This window comes from Carya illinoinensis, chromosome 11, assembly GCF_018687715.1.
Source record: "Carya illinoinensis cultivar Pawnee chromosome 11, C.illinoinensisPawnee_v1, whole genome shotgun sequence".
Lineage (NCBI taxonomy): Eukaryota > Viridiplantae > Streptophyta > Magnoliopsida > Fagales > Juglandaceae > Carya > Carya illinoinensis.
The window spans coordinates 3,243,306-3,262,213 of record NC_056762.1 but is presented as its reverse complement, the minus strand read 5'-3'; the positions used below and the strand labels follow the sequence as shown (position 1 = coordinate 3,262,213).

Here is an 18,908-nt window from a genome sequence, read left to right as displayed (position 1 = left end):
AAAGAAATCCTGCTTCTTTCAATGTAATAGAGAAGTGAGTGACTCCGTAAAAAGAGTCCTAAATACTAATGATTTGACTGGTATCCGAATGAATAAGAGATTTGGATCTTTTGTTGTTGGTACGGGCGGATTTGAGAACCTCCCATTTTTGGAAAAGGATTATCGTAATTACATTGACAACGTAAGATATCTATGACTTGGTACAAGTGGTGCTAGTGTGCTTCGAGAGTATTTCTATAAGATGCAGTACAAAAATCCTAGGTTCTTTGCCTTGATGGATTTAGATGATGACGGGAGATTAAAAAATTTCTTTTGGGCAGACTCCTGCAGTAGATCAGCCTACCAATATTTTGGTGACGTAGTCATATTCGACACCACATACCTGGTGGGATGCCATTTGCACCATTTGTTGGTGTAAGCCACCATGGACAGTCAATTCTGTTGGGAGCATACTTGATTTTCAGTGAGGATACAGAGACTTTTGTGTAGTTATTCTAGACATGGTTGCAATTTATGGATGATATAGATCTGAAAGCTGTTATCACTAACCAAGATAGAGCGATAAAAAATACAATTGCTATTGTTTTTCCAAAGATCCGACATAGATTTTGCATGCGGCATATACTAAAGAAAGTCCTTGAAAAGCTTGGCTCCTATGGTTCCTATAAAACTGGGATGAAGAATGCGTTGATGAAGTGTGTTTATGACACTCAAAGTGTTGAAGAGTTTAGACAAGTTGAGATAAGTTAATTACCACATACAATTTGCATGAGAATGTATGGTTGCAAAGTTTATATGCTGAGTGTGAGCACTGGATTCTAGCATTCTTGAAAGAGTACTTTTTGGCTGGAATGAGTACAACGCAATAGAGCGAGAGCATGAATGCCTTTTTTGACAGATATGTTCATGCTAAGACAAATCTGAAAGAGTTTGTTGACCAATTTGATAACGCGTTGAAAAAAAAAATTGAAAATGAAAATACTACGGACTTCCACTCATTTAGTATCATAGCCACATGCATATCTAGATCTCAAATTGAGAAGAAGTTTCAAGATTTGTACACGAATTTTAAATTCAATGAAGTACAGCAGCAAGTTACCGTCATGATCGATATTAATCCAAAGTTATATAAGAGTGATGATGTAGTAAAGACCTTTATGGTAGTGGATGAATTTCATTTGGCAGAGTTCAGTAAGCTGGTTACATATTCTGTGGACTTTAGTGAGAAAGATTCAGCTACAAAGTATTCTTGTAGATTATTCCAAATGAGGGGGATATTGTGTAGGCACATTTTGGTCATATTCAAATGTAACGAGATTAAATTTTTGCCATATAAGTACATTTTAAATTAATGGAGGAATGATATCAGAAGGCAATACACGTTGGTCCATAGTAGCTATGATGCAGGGGAACAATAGGCAGATTCTAATAGATATTCAGAGATGTTGAATATCTATTATCAGATGATTACTCTTACCGCAGGTTCGAAAGAGCATACTCAGGATGCGAAAGTTAAGTTATATGCAATGATTGATTTGTATCGTGCCAATCAATCATCGATGACCCAAATGGGTTCCAATGTTGGGTTGACGGCAAAGGACACAACTACAGGTGGTAGTTCTAAGAAAGTACTCAGTCCACATATTGTGCGAGGGAAAGACAGACCCCTATCACTAAAGAGAGCATCTAAGATGGAGAAAGACATGTGGAAAGTCAAAACAAAAGCGAGAAAAGCATTAGAAAAAAGGAAACACAAAGAGGTACAGATATTTAATATGACATTTTTATTTTTATTTTATAAATGCAAATATGATAACTTTGTTTTCTTATTTGTTATGGATGATATTAGCGAGATGAAGGCGATATACTAGTCGTGGACATAGGGAGATCTTTATTTGGCCATTCAGAGATGGATATCACCAATGCTGGACACATGCAGGTATATTAATAAGTATATTTTAATATTTGAATTCCGATGGTTGGTTGTGTTTTTATGAGTATTTCTTGGCAGGTTGTTCCAGAAAGTACAGTTTTTGACATTAATGGAACCCAGATTCGAGAAACAGTGATTTAAAATCAAGAAAGTGTAAGTGTATCCCAACTTTTTTGATATTTTAATGCTAAATATCAACAAGACATGAATATCCTGGGCTATTGTTTACAGATGCAAATTGGGTTGGATGTATCACAACCGATGGATTTTGGATTAGATGAATCACAACTGCTGCAATGATAATTCAAGGACTTATTTTTTGTATTTGTAGTATTGTGTATTGTGTTTTATGTATTTAATACATTCAATGTGGAATGGATGTATTCCAAGGACTTTTGTGCATTTAATGTATTTTTTGTGGGGATAAGATTGTATTCCAGGGATTTAATGGGTGGCATTTGTGTTTTTGGTGGGATGAGTATATTTCAAAGACTTCTGTGCTTTTAATGTATTTTTGGTGAGATGAGTATATTTCACTCCCCACCTAATCAAAAGCTCTCACATTCTGGGCATATTTTGAGACATTAGCTCTGAGAGAGCATGGTCGAACCAATGCACAATCATCTCTACCGCAATTTTAGATTTCCAGTATAATGCATATATCTTGTGCAATTCAAGATTCAGTACAATGCATATTTCTGGTGCAATTCCAGACTCTATACAATGCATATTTCTGGTGCAATTCCAGATTTGTTTAAGTAAAAAATGAGGTCTCACATTTGATGTTTTAAACTATCCGAGCATAGCATATACATTATATATAATCCCAATACAACATATTTTACGAGTTAGCACCAACTTTGGGTATAATCTAAGAACATACTACATCAATAATAGACTCCAATACTAAGATACTAACACCTTGCAGCAACTACTTAGATACTACCAAGTAATATGCAACTAGAAATAAAAAAGCCCAATGCATCCAAAGTAGTGTGTGTGAACGCCTTATTCCAACTTCTTATCCCAACTTTGGGTATAATCTAAGAACATACTACATCAATAATAGACTCCAATACTAAGATACTAACACCTTGCAGCAACTACTTAGATACTACCAAGTAATATGCAACTAGAAATAAAAAAGCCCAATGCATCCAAAGTAGTGTGTGTGAACGCCTTATTCCAACTTCTTATCCCAAAAGCACCATCTCTTTATTGGATACCACCATCTCTCTCTTTTCAATTTCATCCGCTCTCTTACAGAACTTAGTCTTCATTTTTTCCATATCGTCGAGTATCTTCTTGAACTCTTTCTCCTTCCTTAATAGTTCATTATTTCTATCTCAAATTTGGAGCTCAATTTCTTGATTACTATCTACCTACTTGAAATACTTATAATATGGTAATCCCTGGTCATTTTATACATAAATAAAAAAATATTAGATGTACAACATATTAATCTATTTTAATCACTATAATTTAAAAATGTTACATGTACAAATGTAGGTACCTCTGTGTTGTACTTTGGACATTCTAAGAAGGGTTATCCTAGATTTCTTGCAGTATTTGAGTCTCAATGTGGCTTATACCTTACAGAAGCAAAATGGAAAGTACATTTGGCAAATGATGAAGAAGACATGGATGATGATAATGATGACATTCTAACATGATGTTTTAGAATTTGTCATATGCGAAATCTAAAAAACAATATGGATTAAACAGCTTTCATGAGTTCTGCAGAATTTGTTTCCAGCACTTGGCCTCCAAAAAATACTACAAATAGTGCTTTTCCAACAATAAAAGGTGAAGCGAGCAGGGAGAAAAATACTACAAATAGTGCTTTTGAAATGGAAGGAAAAATCACTACAAATAGTTAGGGGTGTGCATCCGGATCCGGATCCGGATATCCGGTCATAACCGGATCCGGATCCGGATTTCAAAATCCGGGCGGATAACCGCCCGGATTGAACCCGGACTCAATCCGGGCGGATAACCGGATTCAATCCGGATATCCGGATTGTAACCGGATATCCGGATTTTTCTGTTTTTTTTACTTAAATTCCGGATATCCGGGTCATACCCGGATTCAATCCGGGTTTTGTATAAAAAATAAAAATAAAAATTCTAAAAATATCTTTATAACTTTAAAAAGAAATTATAGCACTTTTTTTTTAAAAAAAAATCTGATTTCATATTTAAATTGCACAGATTTTTTTAAAAAATAATTAAAACACTCTTTAAAAGAATTTTATAAAAAAATAAATTGAAGAACAAAATAAATAAAAATGCAAACTAGATAATATTGTTGTTACATCAATTTACAAAACATAAATTTACAAAGAACAAAATAAATAATAATACATTACAACTAATTAAACTAATACATTGTTCATACACTTCACATCAATTTACAAAACATAAATTTACAAAGAACAAAATAAATAATAATACATTACAACTAATTAAACTAATACATTGTTCATACACTTCACATCTTGAATCTTGAATTGGGGGAAAAAAATTGATTTCTTTCACCTAGATTTGGTGGAGCATTTTGGGAAATTTTCTGCTGGATTGAGTCTCCATAAGCTGCCAACAGCATCAACTACAACAGAAAAATGAAAACAGAGATACAACATCAATTACAAAAACCTATCTCTAAACCTCACCAATAGTTTGATAAACAGAAATACAATTACAGAGACATAAATACAAGATCATGTAAGATGTAAGGGTTATTTGAAAGCTTAATGCAATAATGTAGGACCAAATTCTCTGGTTTAAGCTTTTAACAATTCAGTTCAAGGAACCATGCCAAATAAAACTCAAATCAAAACTACAAAAGACAATGCATTCCACAGTTTTCAAACTTAACCCATGCATTTCACTAGCATAGAGATCAAGCTCCTTCAAAACAAATTGTAGTTACATTCTAGCCAAAAAACCCCAAATCTGTGAAAAACAATCTAACTTAAGAGAAAAACATGAGTGCCCCACTAGCTTAAGAGAAAAACAAGACACAAACTGTGCCCCAGAAACCAGTGGCGATGGATATTCTTTGTGTAGATCCTGAAAGATATTGGATGGGGGTGAAGGTGCTACTGCAAAAATTAGGTACTGAAATAGATATTTTAAACAAATTTCTAAATGAGCAATGTATTGCTGCAATGTTTGAGAAGGATGTCAAGTACCAACACTTTCCCAGGAAATACAAAATCGATGTCAAGTACTTGCTGTTTAATGAAAGGCTGTCATTTTCTCATGTTCTGAAATAATAGAATCCATAGTATAAACCATAATTTCCCATGTCGGTTGCTCTCAAACCTTTATACAATATGATACCATTCATAATATAAACTAAATGAGTAGATGACCTTCAGCAGCAGAAAAAAGCATAATATAAACCACAAAATGTAGAAAAAAGGAAAAAAGGAATATCAAACCCAAACCCAGAACATCAAACACAAACCCAAACAAACCCAAGCGAGTATCAAACACATATCCAAGTGAAAATCAAACAAAAATACAGAAAAAAGGAATCCAACTAAACTGAGAGAGAGAGAGAGAGAGAGAGAGAGAGAGAGAGAGAGAGAGAGAGAGAGAGAGAGAGATTAACATACCGCACGGCTAGGGTTTTGGATTCAACAAACTTGAGATTTAAGAAGCGAGAGACGAGAGACGAGTGTTGAGAGAAGAGGATTCGGGACGGTGACAGTCGACAGAAAAGCGACGAGAGATGGACACAGTAACGAGTTGAGAACTTGAGTCTGAAGAACGAAGAGGATTCAAGAGAGACAGAGTGACTCGGAGACGACGACAGGACTCGACAGAGGAAAATGCATAAACCTAGCAGGAACGGCGTCGTTTTCGAAAGAGAGAAAAAAAAAAAAACTGTATAACCCGGTTACGGATAACCGGGTTATAAAACCGGATCCGTAACCGGATCCGGGTTTTCTTCAACCGCCCGGGTGTAATCCGGGCGGATAACCGCCCGGATTCACCCGGATTCCGGATTTCCGGACCGGACCGGAAAAAAATCCGGTCCGGATGCACACCCCTACAAATAGTGCAATAAGACCAAACGAAAGTGTTCAAGCTAAGACCAAACAAATAGTGCTAACCTATTTTTTATTAAAAATGAAGGTCTACCTGGAGAGTGCCTTTACTAATACTGTTATGTAGGATCGTGACTTTACTGATTTTTGAGTAACTTTTTAGGGCAATGCAAGAATTTAATCTACCAACACTTGTTTGAGATAGCTCTATACAATGGCATTCACAAGGTTGTTGATGACATACACTAAATTTGAACTGATGCTTTTGAAAAAAAAAAGAAGAGGAAATGAAGTAAAAATGCTCCAACCGTGTCGAGCCCATTAGAAGTCTAGAATCTACAAGCATGTATGTCTTTGTTACTTTGGCCTCTCATTCTCATCCTCTTTTAAACCAACAAAGTGAAAAGTTTACAAGCTAATCAAAGTGCAAATGTTCTACCGGTCTATGAATCATTCTAAAATCATTGAGCAAATAAATTTTCACATAAGAAATTCTATAGCCAACTTAAGAAATTTGAACATTATATATGAAACATATGGCATCTCCTAATTTTAGTGGCAAATACCAAAAGAAGAATGTGTAATGGGTTGGTCATGAATAAGCATTTTAATTTGTAAACGGAAACTTTTATTGTATTAATCTCTTTCAAGCTACAAACCATGATCTAAGCTAGAGTATGATATTTACTGTGATTACGTCCAGATAGCTAGCTAGGGAGATCACTTCTGATTATCCCTATCTATCCTAATTTTTATCTTTAAAAAAAAAAAAAATTATGTTATGTACAATCACTTTTACATATTTTTTACATACTTAATTTATGTGATTAACTAAAATAATTATTTTATATTAAAAAAATATGATATGCAGCCAATCATATTAATAAAATGCGTAATAAATATATAAAAATGACTGCACATAGAGATTTTGTTGATTTCGTCTTTTTATCTTTAGAGTTTCGAAACTAAAAATGCAACATTTTTATTTTTCCTTCAATAGATAAATATACATTAGCCGAAATTGTTTATAACCGATAAAAATAATTAGAAATTAATTAATTTATTATTATATATAAATAGTAAAATAATGATCTTCTCATAATGAACTATGATTATTTAAATAAACATATAATAATTTCTTTAGCCAAATAACACGGCCTATGTCCGTAATTTATTATCAAAATTGAAGTTTTTTTTTTGTTAATAACGTTTTTGTTGCTGTTACTATTAAATAATGAAAAGAATATAATATATGAGTCCACATCCCCCGGGGGATGTAGCCCAAATTGCCACTAAAGAAGGCAAGTTTTTATTTTATTTTTTATATTCTTAAATATTTTTAAAAAAAATATTTTTAACATCATTAAAAAATACTTTATTAATCATTAAGTTCAAAAAAAAAATTCGAGACACTTTTTGAGTCTCAGAATTCGGACCCAAAGTATTTCTACTAATATATATACATGCATCTCATGTCATGTCATACGTTTCTGTCACATATTTTAATTGGTACCAATGTTTATCTAAAAACACAAAACATAAATCATACATATAGTAGGCCTATTAAAATTATAAATTATTGAAAAACGCAACAAAATACAAGTTGGATGCCCACAATTATAAAATTACTAAATTAAGCAAATAATTTGGAACTATATAGTATAGCTAATAAATCTAGCTAGCTTTAGCTTCTTTAATTCAATTCCTTATGACTTATGTTATTAGACAAGAGTAATGCTATTGTCTACTTTAAATTTTATTAATTTTAATTGCATTAATTAACACATCATATTTTAAAAAAAAATAATAATTACAGTCGTAAGTGTATAAATATAATGCAATTACTTTAAAAAAATTGAAAAAATATCAGATTTATATGAAAAGAAATTAATTTTTTAATAATAAATTTTACTTTTTTCAAAACGACTACCTTATACATCTCATAACTATATTTATATTTAAATGAGATTTAAATGAGGCAATTAAAATATTAAATATTTAAAAGACAACACATCATTAAGTATGACTATAAATGCAAACAAATGTCTTACCAATTGACATTATTCTCCGACTTTCATGACCATTAATGACCAATGACCCATAACTAGGAAATGCAAATGGTCAAATCTCTGTAATTATTTTGCAACTAGAACAGTTTTTTTTTTTTTTCTTTTCTTTTTCTCACATTTTTGAACTGGAAAGGCATATTCATCGTTGATTGATGAACTTTTTCCCGTTTAGATTTTCGGAATTTCCTGCAAAACTGAGGGTTGCTGGTTCCTCCAGCTATAAAATCTCATTGTCAACCAAACTCCAGAACAGGGAGAATTGGACAATATCTGCTGCTACAGCCGTAGATTCCAGTCCTTCACATCTTTGAAGAAAAAGTTAAAAAGGTAGAAAGCTAATAAATAATAGGAAGACTACATTGGAGTACCAAACTCTTCAGCATCTCTCACTCTCTCTCTCTCTCTCTGATCTAGTTTTGACTGGTCATCCTTTACCCACTACATGTGCTGTCATATGCTCCAATGTACTGCTGTGTTTGTAGAAATCTATACACCAAATCTGGTGAAAAATGGATTCTCTGCTCTTAACCATCCATGGAAGCAAGTATTTTAAGTGTAGCAGAAGCAAAACCACCTCGGGTTCAAAAATCGTTATTCACAGGGATTAAAATAAATAAATAAAGGAAGCCAAAAGAAATGAGAAACAATTATAATTAAAATCCAGGCAAGAGAAGTTGGGCAGAGGTGCAGATAAATTGAATATAAAAAGGGTTGTTCTTTGCTCACTCTCACTCACTGCCAGTCTATGACGCCAGTTTGGAAATATTATTCTTATTCCATCAATGCTCTGGCAGCATCTCTGGCTCCATTCATCGGCCTGTAAATAAGATCTCTCATACTCTCCATATATATGTTAGAGGTCTCTCACCTCTTGCTCTAAACTGGGCTTTGCCCATTTACTAGTTAAAGATCTCACCCTCACCCATAAATCGATCATCTTTCAACAGCCATGCAAGACACTATTGGAATTCCTGCTTGCTTCTCATCCAGCCAGAAAATATCCGATGAACACACGGCTGTAACCAGGTCAGGCCAGAGTGTTTTCTTGTCCATATACCGTACAAAGATCGCGGATCAGTGCTGCTTAATCACAATTACATGGTGCAAAAACTTGCTACTCCATGGCCTCTCAATTTCAGTGCAGGGTCCGGACGGAGAAAGCCAGTATACCTGCAAAGTTGAGCTGAAGCCATGGTATTTCTGGAGAAAACAAGGTTCAAAACGCTTTATAGTTGAAAGTAAAGTTGTTGATGTCTTCTGGGACCTTAAGGCTGCAAAGTTCAATGGGGAAACGGAGCCAAACTCCGATTACTATGTTGCAGTCGTTTGTGATGAAGAGGTCGTGCTTCTTCTTGGGGATCTGAAGAAGGATGCCTACAAAAAGACTGGTTGTAGGCCAGCACTCATCGATCCCATATTGGTTTCAAAGAAGGAACACATATTTGGTAAGAAAAAGATCTCTACAAGAGTCAAATTCCAAGAGAAAAGTAGCTTCCATGAAATCTCAATCGAGTGCAAGAACAGTAGTGCTGGTGGTGGGAACATTATTAGCAATGGAAATCCTTTCACCGGGATAGAGCCTGAGATGGAGATTAGAATTGACGGACTTTTAGTCATTCATGTCAAGCATCTTCATTGGAAATTTAGAGGTAACGAGTCAATACATATCAACAAAATGAGAGTAGAGGTATATTGGGATGTCCATGACTGGCTCTTTAGCCCAGGTTTAAGGCATGCATTGTTTATTTTTAAGCCAATTCTGTCATCCACATCAGTATCATCTTCATCATCACCACCACTATCATCTTCATTGACATCAACACCATTGTCATCCCAAGCAGCGAGTTCTGGTTCATTAGAGGGGTTCAACAGTACAAGTGGGTCTTCTGAGTTTTGCTTGTTTCTTTATGCTTGGAAGATTGAATAAGAGAATATTTCAGTAGCCCCCATTGGTAGAGTACTGTTAAATCCTCATCAGAACAAGAAGAATAAGGTTGGAAAAGGAAATGGGTCGTCATGGAATGGGCCAGCATGGAGTTGGGGTGATGCAGACTAGGTTGGAAGAGGCACTAGATTGGGTTGAGAGAGGAAAGTGGGGTCCAAGAGTGAGGTTGGAGTTACTTACAGCTGGGGTTGAACTAGTGGGCATAAATGGACAAGACACATTATCTCATACATGCCACAATAATTCCCTCCTAGAGGCAGCCCCATCTATTTTTATTCAAATTCTCTTTACTCTCTCTTGATCTGATCTTGATTAGTGAGCAATGTTTCTTTCGAGTTGCAACTACCAATATGCATGTTTCTACATGTAATCTACCTAAATGTTGATAATATTATAAATACTGGAAAAACTTCTGATGCATGTAACACAGAAACGTGTGCTAGATGATGCTGATGATGTGGACATGAATGTATGACTTTTCTCTTCGTAATATTAAGAATTTCTTTTCGGAGAGAAATAAAATCTTATAATATTTATTGAGTATTTTATATTATTCAAAAGATTATTGAATAATTTTAAATATTATAAAATCCAATTTACATGTCTATCTCTATCTATTTTAGGTAGTATAATTCAGTGAGGAGTTCAAATCCGAGTGGGATATATTATTGTACTTCCATATATAGATGTAAAAATCAGTTTGCAACAAAAATCTTTTATAGAAATAAACAAAAAGAAAAAAAAAATAAAAATAAAAGAAAGTGGAGCACGGGCTAATGTTTCGGGGGCCATTGCCAGAAGTATGGACGGCCTTTGTTACCATGCACATTTTTTTCTGATGGGTTTCAATTTAGTGACCGAACGAGGATAACCAAACACAATTTAAGGGTTGCTCAAATCGACGAAGACTTTACTAAATTGAATGTCTAAGCATACTTTGACCCATCTCAAACTAATAACTGATGAGACTTATTACTTTTTTAATTTTTCGTAAAAAAATTAAACCCATCTCAACATATTTATATTCAAGCTAAAGGTGTAATTGGTCCAGTCCAATCTGGGGGTCACAGATTGAAAATTTTGATCTATCATTTTTACTAGACCGAACTGTTAACTATCGGTATGGTTGATCCATTCGGTTCATAAATATTTTTTTTTCCTCTTTTTTCTTTTCTGATAGAAAATTAATTCAAAAAATTAATTAAATTAGTAAAATTAAAATTAAGTGATTTCTTTAACATTTTATATATAGTTAATAAATATTAAATAATTTTATTGTATATGTGGTCAATGATGATAATCTCTTGGATTAAAATTATATAATTAACATAAACAACTATATATTATTTAAATATATATACATTCGGTCAATCTCAGTCCTATCCAGTCCAAAATAACCATACCCTAAGACCAACCAATAGACTTACATTTCTAATTAAAAAAAAGTCTCAATAAAATTCACAAAACGCTACTATTTACAAATCAATTCAGTAATTTAAAATCACCTAAACATCCAAACGCAACCTAGTGCAACTGATTGCAAATAATTAATGGAACTCGGATGATGGGTCATGTAATAATGACGTATTTAATGATAAACGTACGTTACTAGAAGTAATCTAGGCCTCCTTCAAACATAAAGGTTTGAGAATAAACTTATTTCATGCTCTCAAACCTTTATTCAAGATTCATAGAGTCGTGCCACTTAAATAATACATATGGCTTCCCTACAAGATCATTACCTAACAAAAGAATAAACATGGCAACATATAAATATGATACTCAATAACAAACCTATATTCAAGAGTTAAAGATGAATGTGAGCCACTGAGGATATAATCCTCTTACTAACAATAATATAAGACTCTAGGACTCTTAATTGTTAGAGAGTTACTTATTAATTCAAAAGCCATATGACTGTTGTATATTAATTTAGTTAAACTCTTTAATACTCAAGATCATAACACTAATAGTGTTTAGTGAACATTTAATACGCGGTTTAAGAAATTCACTTTAAAAATTAAATATTGTAAGATATATTTTATATATGTGTCCATCTCTTTTATTCAAAAAGACAATAATAAAGAGAAAAAACTCCAAACAATTCAAAAAATTCCAAATTACCTAAAAGTCAAATACATGTTACGTACATAGTTGCAACTTATGCTGTTCGATTGGAGCATAAATTTGTTCAGAAAATAGTGTTGGTCCAGCTTAATTATTAAGCCCAGAATTAGCTGTTTGGTTTCCTATGGTTGCGTTAATAATAATGATGAAAGAGTTAAAGATGAATCGGCATGCACTTACCGGAATCATCATAACTGGTTGGCTCAGTGTAAAGCTGAATTCCTATGAGATTTGATGGATAGGAAATCACGTTTTAGTTGCCATTTCAATAGTAAGTCTAGATGAAAGTTAAATAAAATATTATTTTTTAATAATATTATTATTATTTTAGAATTTAAAAAAGTTAAATTATTTATTATATTTTGTATAAAAATTTAAAAATATTATAATAATGAGATGAGATGAAATATTTTTTATATCTAAACACTTATATATTGAAACACTTATTCTAAATTTTTGTTAGAATAAGGATTGAAGTAACAAGAGCAATATTATTTCTCATACTCATTGGTTTTCTACTACTATGGGCTTTGTGAAGTTGAAATTAAACTACGAAACTCGCGTCTGACTCTATCTAATAATTTTGATGTCTGCCCTTTATATCTTTCATTTGTCATTTGTATAGTCTTAAAGTGTCTAAGTTCTGTTTACTTCATTTAAAAGAAATGAACAAAATTGATATACAAATAAAAATATTTACTTTTAATAAAAATTAAATTTTAAAATGAGTGTGCGAGATTTATACATTCTAAAATGTATGTAGTTTTTGTAAGGAATAAAAATGGAAAAGAAAAGCACTGAGATGCAGAGAGCGTGATGCATAGAAGGGTTGGAAAATTCTGTATTGTGTATTAATAAATGAATTGTGAAAGGTACAAGAAGAGGCTTCATATACACTTCCATTCTGACATCCTAACAAAATGAATCTCCCTAAAATAGAATATAGCTCATTAAAGAAAATATTTACTAAAGACAATGGAAAAATAATAAGTAAATATATAGATGGAATTTAAATGATAGCAAGTCATCCTTTTCCTCTTCTGTGTATTGTAGCTAAGTGATTTGTAGTGGCTGTGAGAAGTAAACGACTTGCAGCTTGATGTTGGGCTTCGGCGTCTTGAGTATGGGCTTTGGCAACTTGACTTTGAGTTTCATGTGTATTGTGTAATAGATCCCCGCAAGATGAAGAATATTCACTATTCCCATCTTGGATAAATGTGAGTGTAGAAGATAGGTAGGTTATGCTTTTGTGAAGATGTTGGCTAGCACAAATTGTGAAGGAACATGAGAAGTGATGACGCCGCCCTCTTGAATCTTGTCTCGGATGAGGTGACAATCCAACTCAATATGCTTGATTTTTTCATGAAAATTTGGGTTAGTAGTGATGTGTAGAGCCACTTGGTTGTCACAATGGAGTAAGGTAGCTTGTGGATGATGGAAATATCTAAGCTAGGTGAGCTAAGAACATGTGGATGCCATAGAGCGATACTCAAATTCAACTGAGGAGTGAGAGACTACAGACTATTTCTTTGTCTTCCAAGAAACAAGAGATTTTCCAAGGAAGATGCAGTAACCCATGATAGATCGACGGGTGTTAGGGCATGAGGCTCAATCAAAATCATAATAAGCTCTAAGTTATAGTTGATATGTGGATGACAGTACTATGCCTTGACCAGGAGCTGTCTTGAGGTATCTTAGGACTTTGTGAGCTGTGGATAAATATGACGTTGTAGGATGATCCATGAATTGGCTCATAAGCTGGATAGCATAACATATGTCTGGCCTTGTGATGGTGAGATACAACAAGCACCCAATGAGTCTTCAATATGAACTAGGATCTGGAAGAGACTGTCCAGACTCTTTACTGAGTTTAAAATTTTGCTCAAGGGGCAATTTGAGAGGTTTGCACCCGAGTGTACCAGAGTCTGAAAGTATGTCCAAGGCAACTTTCTTTGGCATATGTGTATGCCCTTAGATGATCTTGCAACATCCAAACCAAGAAAATAATGCAAGCAACCAAGGTCTTTGATCTTAAAGTAAGTATGCAAAAATTGTTTAAGGGAAGCAATGGAATTGGGACAGCTACCAGCCACAATAATGTCATCCACATACACTAATAAAGCAGTGAATGAGGCACCATCTACTTTGGTGAATAGACTATAGTCAACTTTAGATTTTTCAAAACCAAAGGCAATGAGAGATGAAGAAAACTTAGGGTACCATTGTCTTGAAGCCCATTTAAGGCCATAAGGGCTCTTAACCAATTTGCATACTTGATGAGATCCACCTTTAGTGTAACCGGGAGGTTTCTTCATGTAAATATCCTTTTCTAAATCACCATAGAGGAAAGCGTTGTGTACATCAAATTGATGTAAAGACCAACCTTGTACTCCTACCTCAGAAAGGAGTCAAACTGTCACCAACTTAGCAATTAGGGAGAAAGTTTCGGTATAGTATATGCCTTCTTGTTGTGTAAATCCTTTGGCAACAAGCCTAACTTTCAACCTCTCAATGGACCCATCAAAATTGAACTTAATTTTGTATACATACTTGCAATCAATGGCTTGTTTTCCAAGTGGCAGATCTTTGATAAGCCAAGTGTGGTTTTGTTCTAAGGTTGTTACTTCAGTTTCCATGGCTTGGCACTAGCCAATGTCCTTCATTGCTTGCTTGTAAGTAGTTGGTTTAGAAACAGTAGAAATAGAAGTGGAAAAAGCACTAAAGGAATGGCTAAAATTATGGTATGTGAGACATTTGGTCAGGGAATGAAGAGTACTAGTTGTTGCTATTGAAGACTTGGACATCAATTGAGTGGATTCAGTGAGGGAGGCCTGTTTATAGTGGAAATCCTGCAAATACTGAGGTGCTCTCCTTAATCTAGTGGACATGTGAAGATGGGGTTTAGAGGGGAGACCAAAGTTGTGAAGGATGGCAGGGTTGGTGGCTGAATGATGGAGAGAATCAGAAGAAAGAAGAGGGGAAGAAAGGGTATCGAATTTGAAGAGGGTATGTGATTGGATTGAGAGGAAGAACTTGGGAAGTCAAGAAAATCATGTAAAGGTTTAGCAAAAACCAGATTCTGATTTTTTGTAATGGAAGGTGTTATAAAAGATAAAGAATGAAAAGGAAAAATTGATTCATGGAACACAACATCCCTAGAAATAAAAGTAGTTTTGTTTTCAAGGTCAAAAAGCTTATAACCTTTAATGCCAAATGGATATCCAAGAGAAACACACATGCGACCTTGAGGATCAAACTTTTTTCTACCATGAGAAAGGGTGGAACCAAAACATAGTGTGCCAAATATTCTTATATGAGCATAAGTTGGTGGAGAATGAAATAAAAGCTCATATGGGGTTTTATTGTGAAGAAATGGGTTGGGTGTTCTGCTAATGAGGTAAGTGGCTGTTAAAATACAATCATTCTAATATTCAAGTGGGAGGCCAATTTGAAATTTTAGTGCTCGAGCCACATTTAATAGATGTTGATATTTTCTTTCAACAATGCCATTATGTTGGGCGTTGGCAACACAACTCTTCTGGTGAATGATTCCTTTGATATTAAAGAAGTCAGTCATTTGGAATTCACCCCCGTTGTCACTTCTTAAAATCTTTATTTTGGGATCAAATTGAGTCTCAACCAGATTTGAAAAAGTCTCAATGCCTTGATTTATTTTTAAGGAAGAGCCATGTGCTTCAAGTGAATTCATCAACTATAGTTAGAAAGTATTTGGACCCATCATAAGTAGTAGTCTAGCAAGATCCCCAGAGGTCACAATGTATCATTTCAAAGGAACGGGCAGTTTCATATTGACTGTTTGGAAATGGACCACAAATGCAACAAGGCTTACTATTTAGAGAAGAAATATTATTCTTTACATTAGGATCAGTAATTAAACTGAGACATGGAAAAGAAAGATGACCTAGTCAACAATGCCAAAGGTCAGTGACACCAACATTAGTCAAAACAGAAGCTAAAACAGTGAAAAGTGTATGTGAAAACTGTGAAACTTTGGCAACTAGACTTGAAGGAGAGACTTCAGTTTGTAGTAAGTGATATAGGCCATTCCTCACTTCACCCTTCCCAATCATTGTCCAAGTGAAATGGTCTTGAATAAAGTGGAAATCAGAGAGAAAAACTAGGTAACAAGTAAGTGAAGCAACAAGTTTCTTTGCTAAAATTAGATTAAAGATGAAGAAGGAAACACACAAGACCTCATTGTGCCAAATGGATTGGGTGATTTGAATAGTACCCATGTGTGCGGCAGGAGATTCTGTTCCATTTGGTAATTTCACAGAGTAAGAGACATTGGCTATGATAGATGTGAATAAAGAGGGGCACCAGACCATGTGGTCTGTTGCACCCGTATCTATTATCCAAGGTAGATTATTGGATTGTCGTGTATTGTGTGTGAGAGTGGATAAGCATAGGGAAATACCAAAGAAATTAGAAGGAGAAGTGTTAAGATTGGATTGAATCTGATTAGCCGAATGCTGAGCAGCAATGGAAGACTCCCTTGGCTGAAGTAAAGCCATTAGTTGTTGATATTGTGCCTTAGTTAAGCCTACTTTATCATCACTGAGCTGTTCATGGTCAGGAGAGGGAGATATGGTGGATTAGGTGGTAAAAACAACAATATTTTGGGATTTTTTAAAAAGTTTGTGACCCGTGGATAATCATGTAACTTGTAGCATTTTTTGTTGTGTGTCTAGACAAATAATAGTGAGAACACACAGAGGTCTCGGCATTACCAGCTTTGAAGCAAGTGTCAAGAGAGTGGTTTGTCATTTTGCTGTGAGTGCAATAGGGTTTGTCTTTTTTCTGGTTGGGTTGTGATTGGGGAGGGAATTTATGAGCAGTGAAAGGTTTCTTGATGCATAAGGCCATGGAATTAGGAGAAGGGGCATGGTGGATAAGTTGATGCTATCATTCTTGTTGTTGGATGACTGAAAAACCCTTAGTGACAAAAGGTATGGGGTCTAAAAGCATGATTTGGTCACATATATTGGAGTAAGTATCATGCAAACCCATTAAAAATTGAAAAACATAATCACGTTGATAACGATCCAATAGAGTTTTCATAGTTCCACAGTTGCAAATAGGAATTGGGTCATAAATGGAAAGCTCATCCCAAAGTGTTTTGAGTTTGCCATAGTAAACACTTACAAAGTCATTATTTTGGAGAAGGTAGGCAAGGATCTTATTGAGCTGAAAAATGCGAGGCCCATTCTGTTGGGAGAAGCGATCCTGGGGATCAAGCCAAATGTCTCGGGCATCATCAACAAATATGACATTGGATTTGATGGAGGATCTAATGGAATTCGGAATCCACGACACCACCATGTCATAGCAGTGTTCCCAGAGTTCAAGAAAAGGGTATGTTGGGTCTTTGGGTTGTGGAATGTCATTGGTTATGAAACCCAATTATTCTTGGCACGAAGAGCATGATGCATGGCTTGCGACCAAGTGGCATAGTTATTGGTGGTGAGCAAGTTAGTGATAAGGATAACAGTAGGGTTGTCGCTATTGTCAAGATGAAAGGGGTTTCTAGTGTCATTGAGGTCCAGATATCGGGCCCTTATTGTTGGCATGGAAGGTGTTTGTGTTTAGGTGCTTATGAATTGAAGAAGAATTAGAGTGAGGGAATGAAGAATCGCCAGAGTTGTACAGTGGGTCTTTCATGGATGGTGGCTCTCTAGCTTTAAGATACCATGTAAGGAACAAAAAGGGAAGAGAATAGCACTGAGGTGTAGAGAGCGTGATGCATAGAAGGACTGGAAAATTCTATACTATGCATTACTGAATGAATTGTGAAAGGTATAAGAAGGGGCTTCATATACGCGCCCATTTTGACATCCTAACAGAATGAATCTTCCTAAAATAGAATACAACTCATTAAAGAAAATATTTACTAAAGACAATGGAAAAATAATAAGTAAATATACGTATGGAATTTAAATAACTGCAAGTCATCTTTTTCCTCTTTTGTGTGTTGTAGCTAAGTGACTTGTAGTGGCTATGAGAGGTAAATGACTTGCAGCTTGATGTTGGGCTTCTGCATCTTGAGTATGGGCTTTGGCGGCTGGACTTTGGGCTTCATGTGTGTTGTGTAATAGTTTTAGTCTTCATGATATTATTTATATAAGAAATATTATATATCACACAATCATCTCACTTATATTTTATTATATATAATGTGACGCATTTATCACCATTTGATGATAAAGAAACATGCAATAAATGATCATTCAATAATAATAAATATGTTACATCTTATTTGATAAGATGCAAGTAAGATGATAGTATGGTGTATAGAATTTTTCTATCTTTAATGGTAAGAGAGCTCCTAGAATTATTCCCGAACAAAGTTCCAATCATTGATCGTCTTCCCCTTCATTTTTCTCTGATTCATGCAAAGTTGAAAAGGAATTACAATCTCTTAAGGTACAAAGACATCGCGAGTCAAAACTTTGTGGTTGGTCCGGACACGATTTCTTTATTATAAATTTTCAATAAAAGAAAGTAGGATATTAGTAACAAGATGGCCAACTTGTTCATGAAAACTGGCTTTTGGAAAAATCGTTGGAAAAATATCTCCGTTTTGGTAACACTGTATGGTGTATTTTCCTGAACTGTAAATGGTCGTGCCGACGTGCCTCCATCCTAGTTGCTGAGTCCTGTTTGCATGCCCTTTCCAAGGCAGCAGGGGACAAACCAAATCTGAAAAAACTAGCGGTAATGGAAACAAAGAAGCGTAGAACTGGAAGCATAGAAAA

The 18,908-nt window shown here is 34.6% G+C and overlaps 1 protein-coding gene across 1 annotated transcript; it reads left to right on the top strand.

The window, feature by feature from the left end:
* The first annotated feature begins 9,009 nt into the window (after nucleotides 1-9,009).
* Nucleotides 9,010-9,987, top strand: LOC122281364. Its single transcript, XM_043092777.1, has one exon. It carries the CDS (start codon nucleotides 9,010-9,012, stop codon nucleotides 9,985-9,987), a length of 978 nt encoding a protein of 325 aa, XP_042948711.1.
* The last annotated feature ends 8,921 nt before the right edge of the window (nucleotides 9,988-18,908 follow it).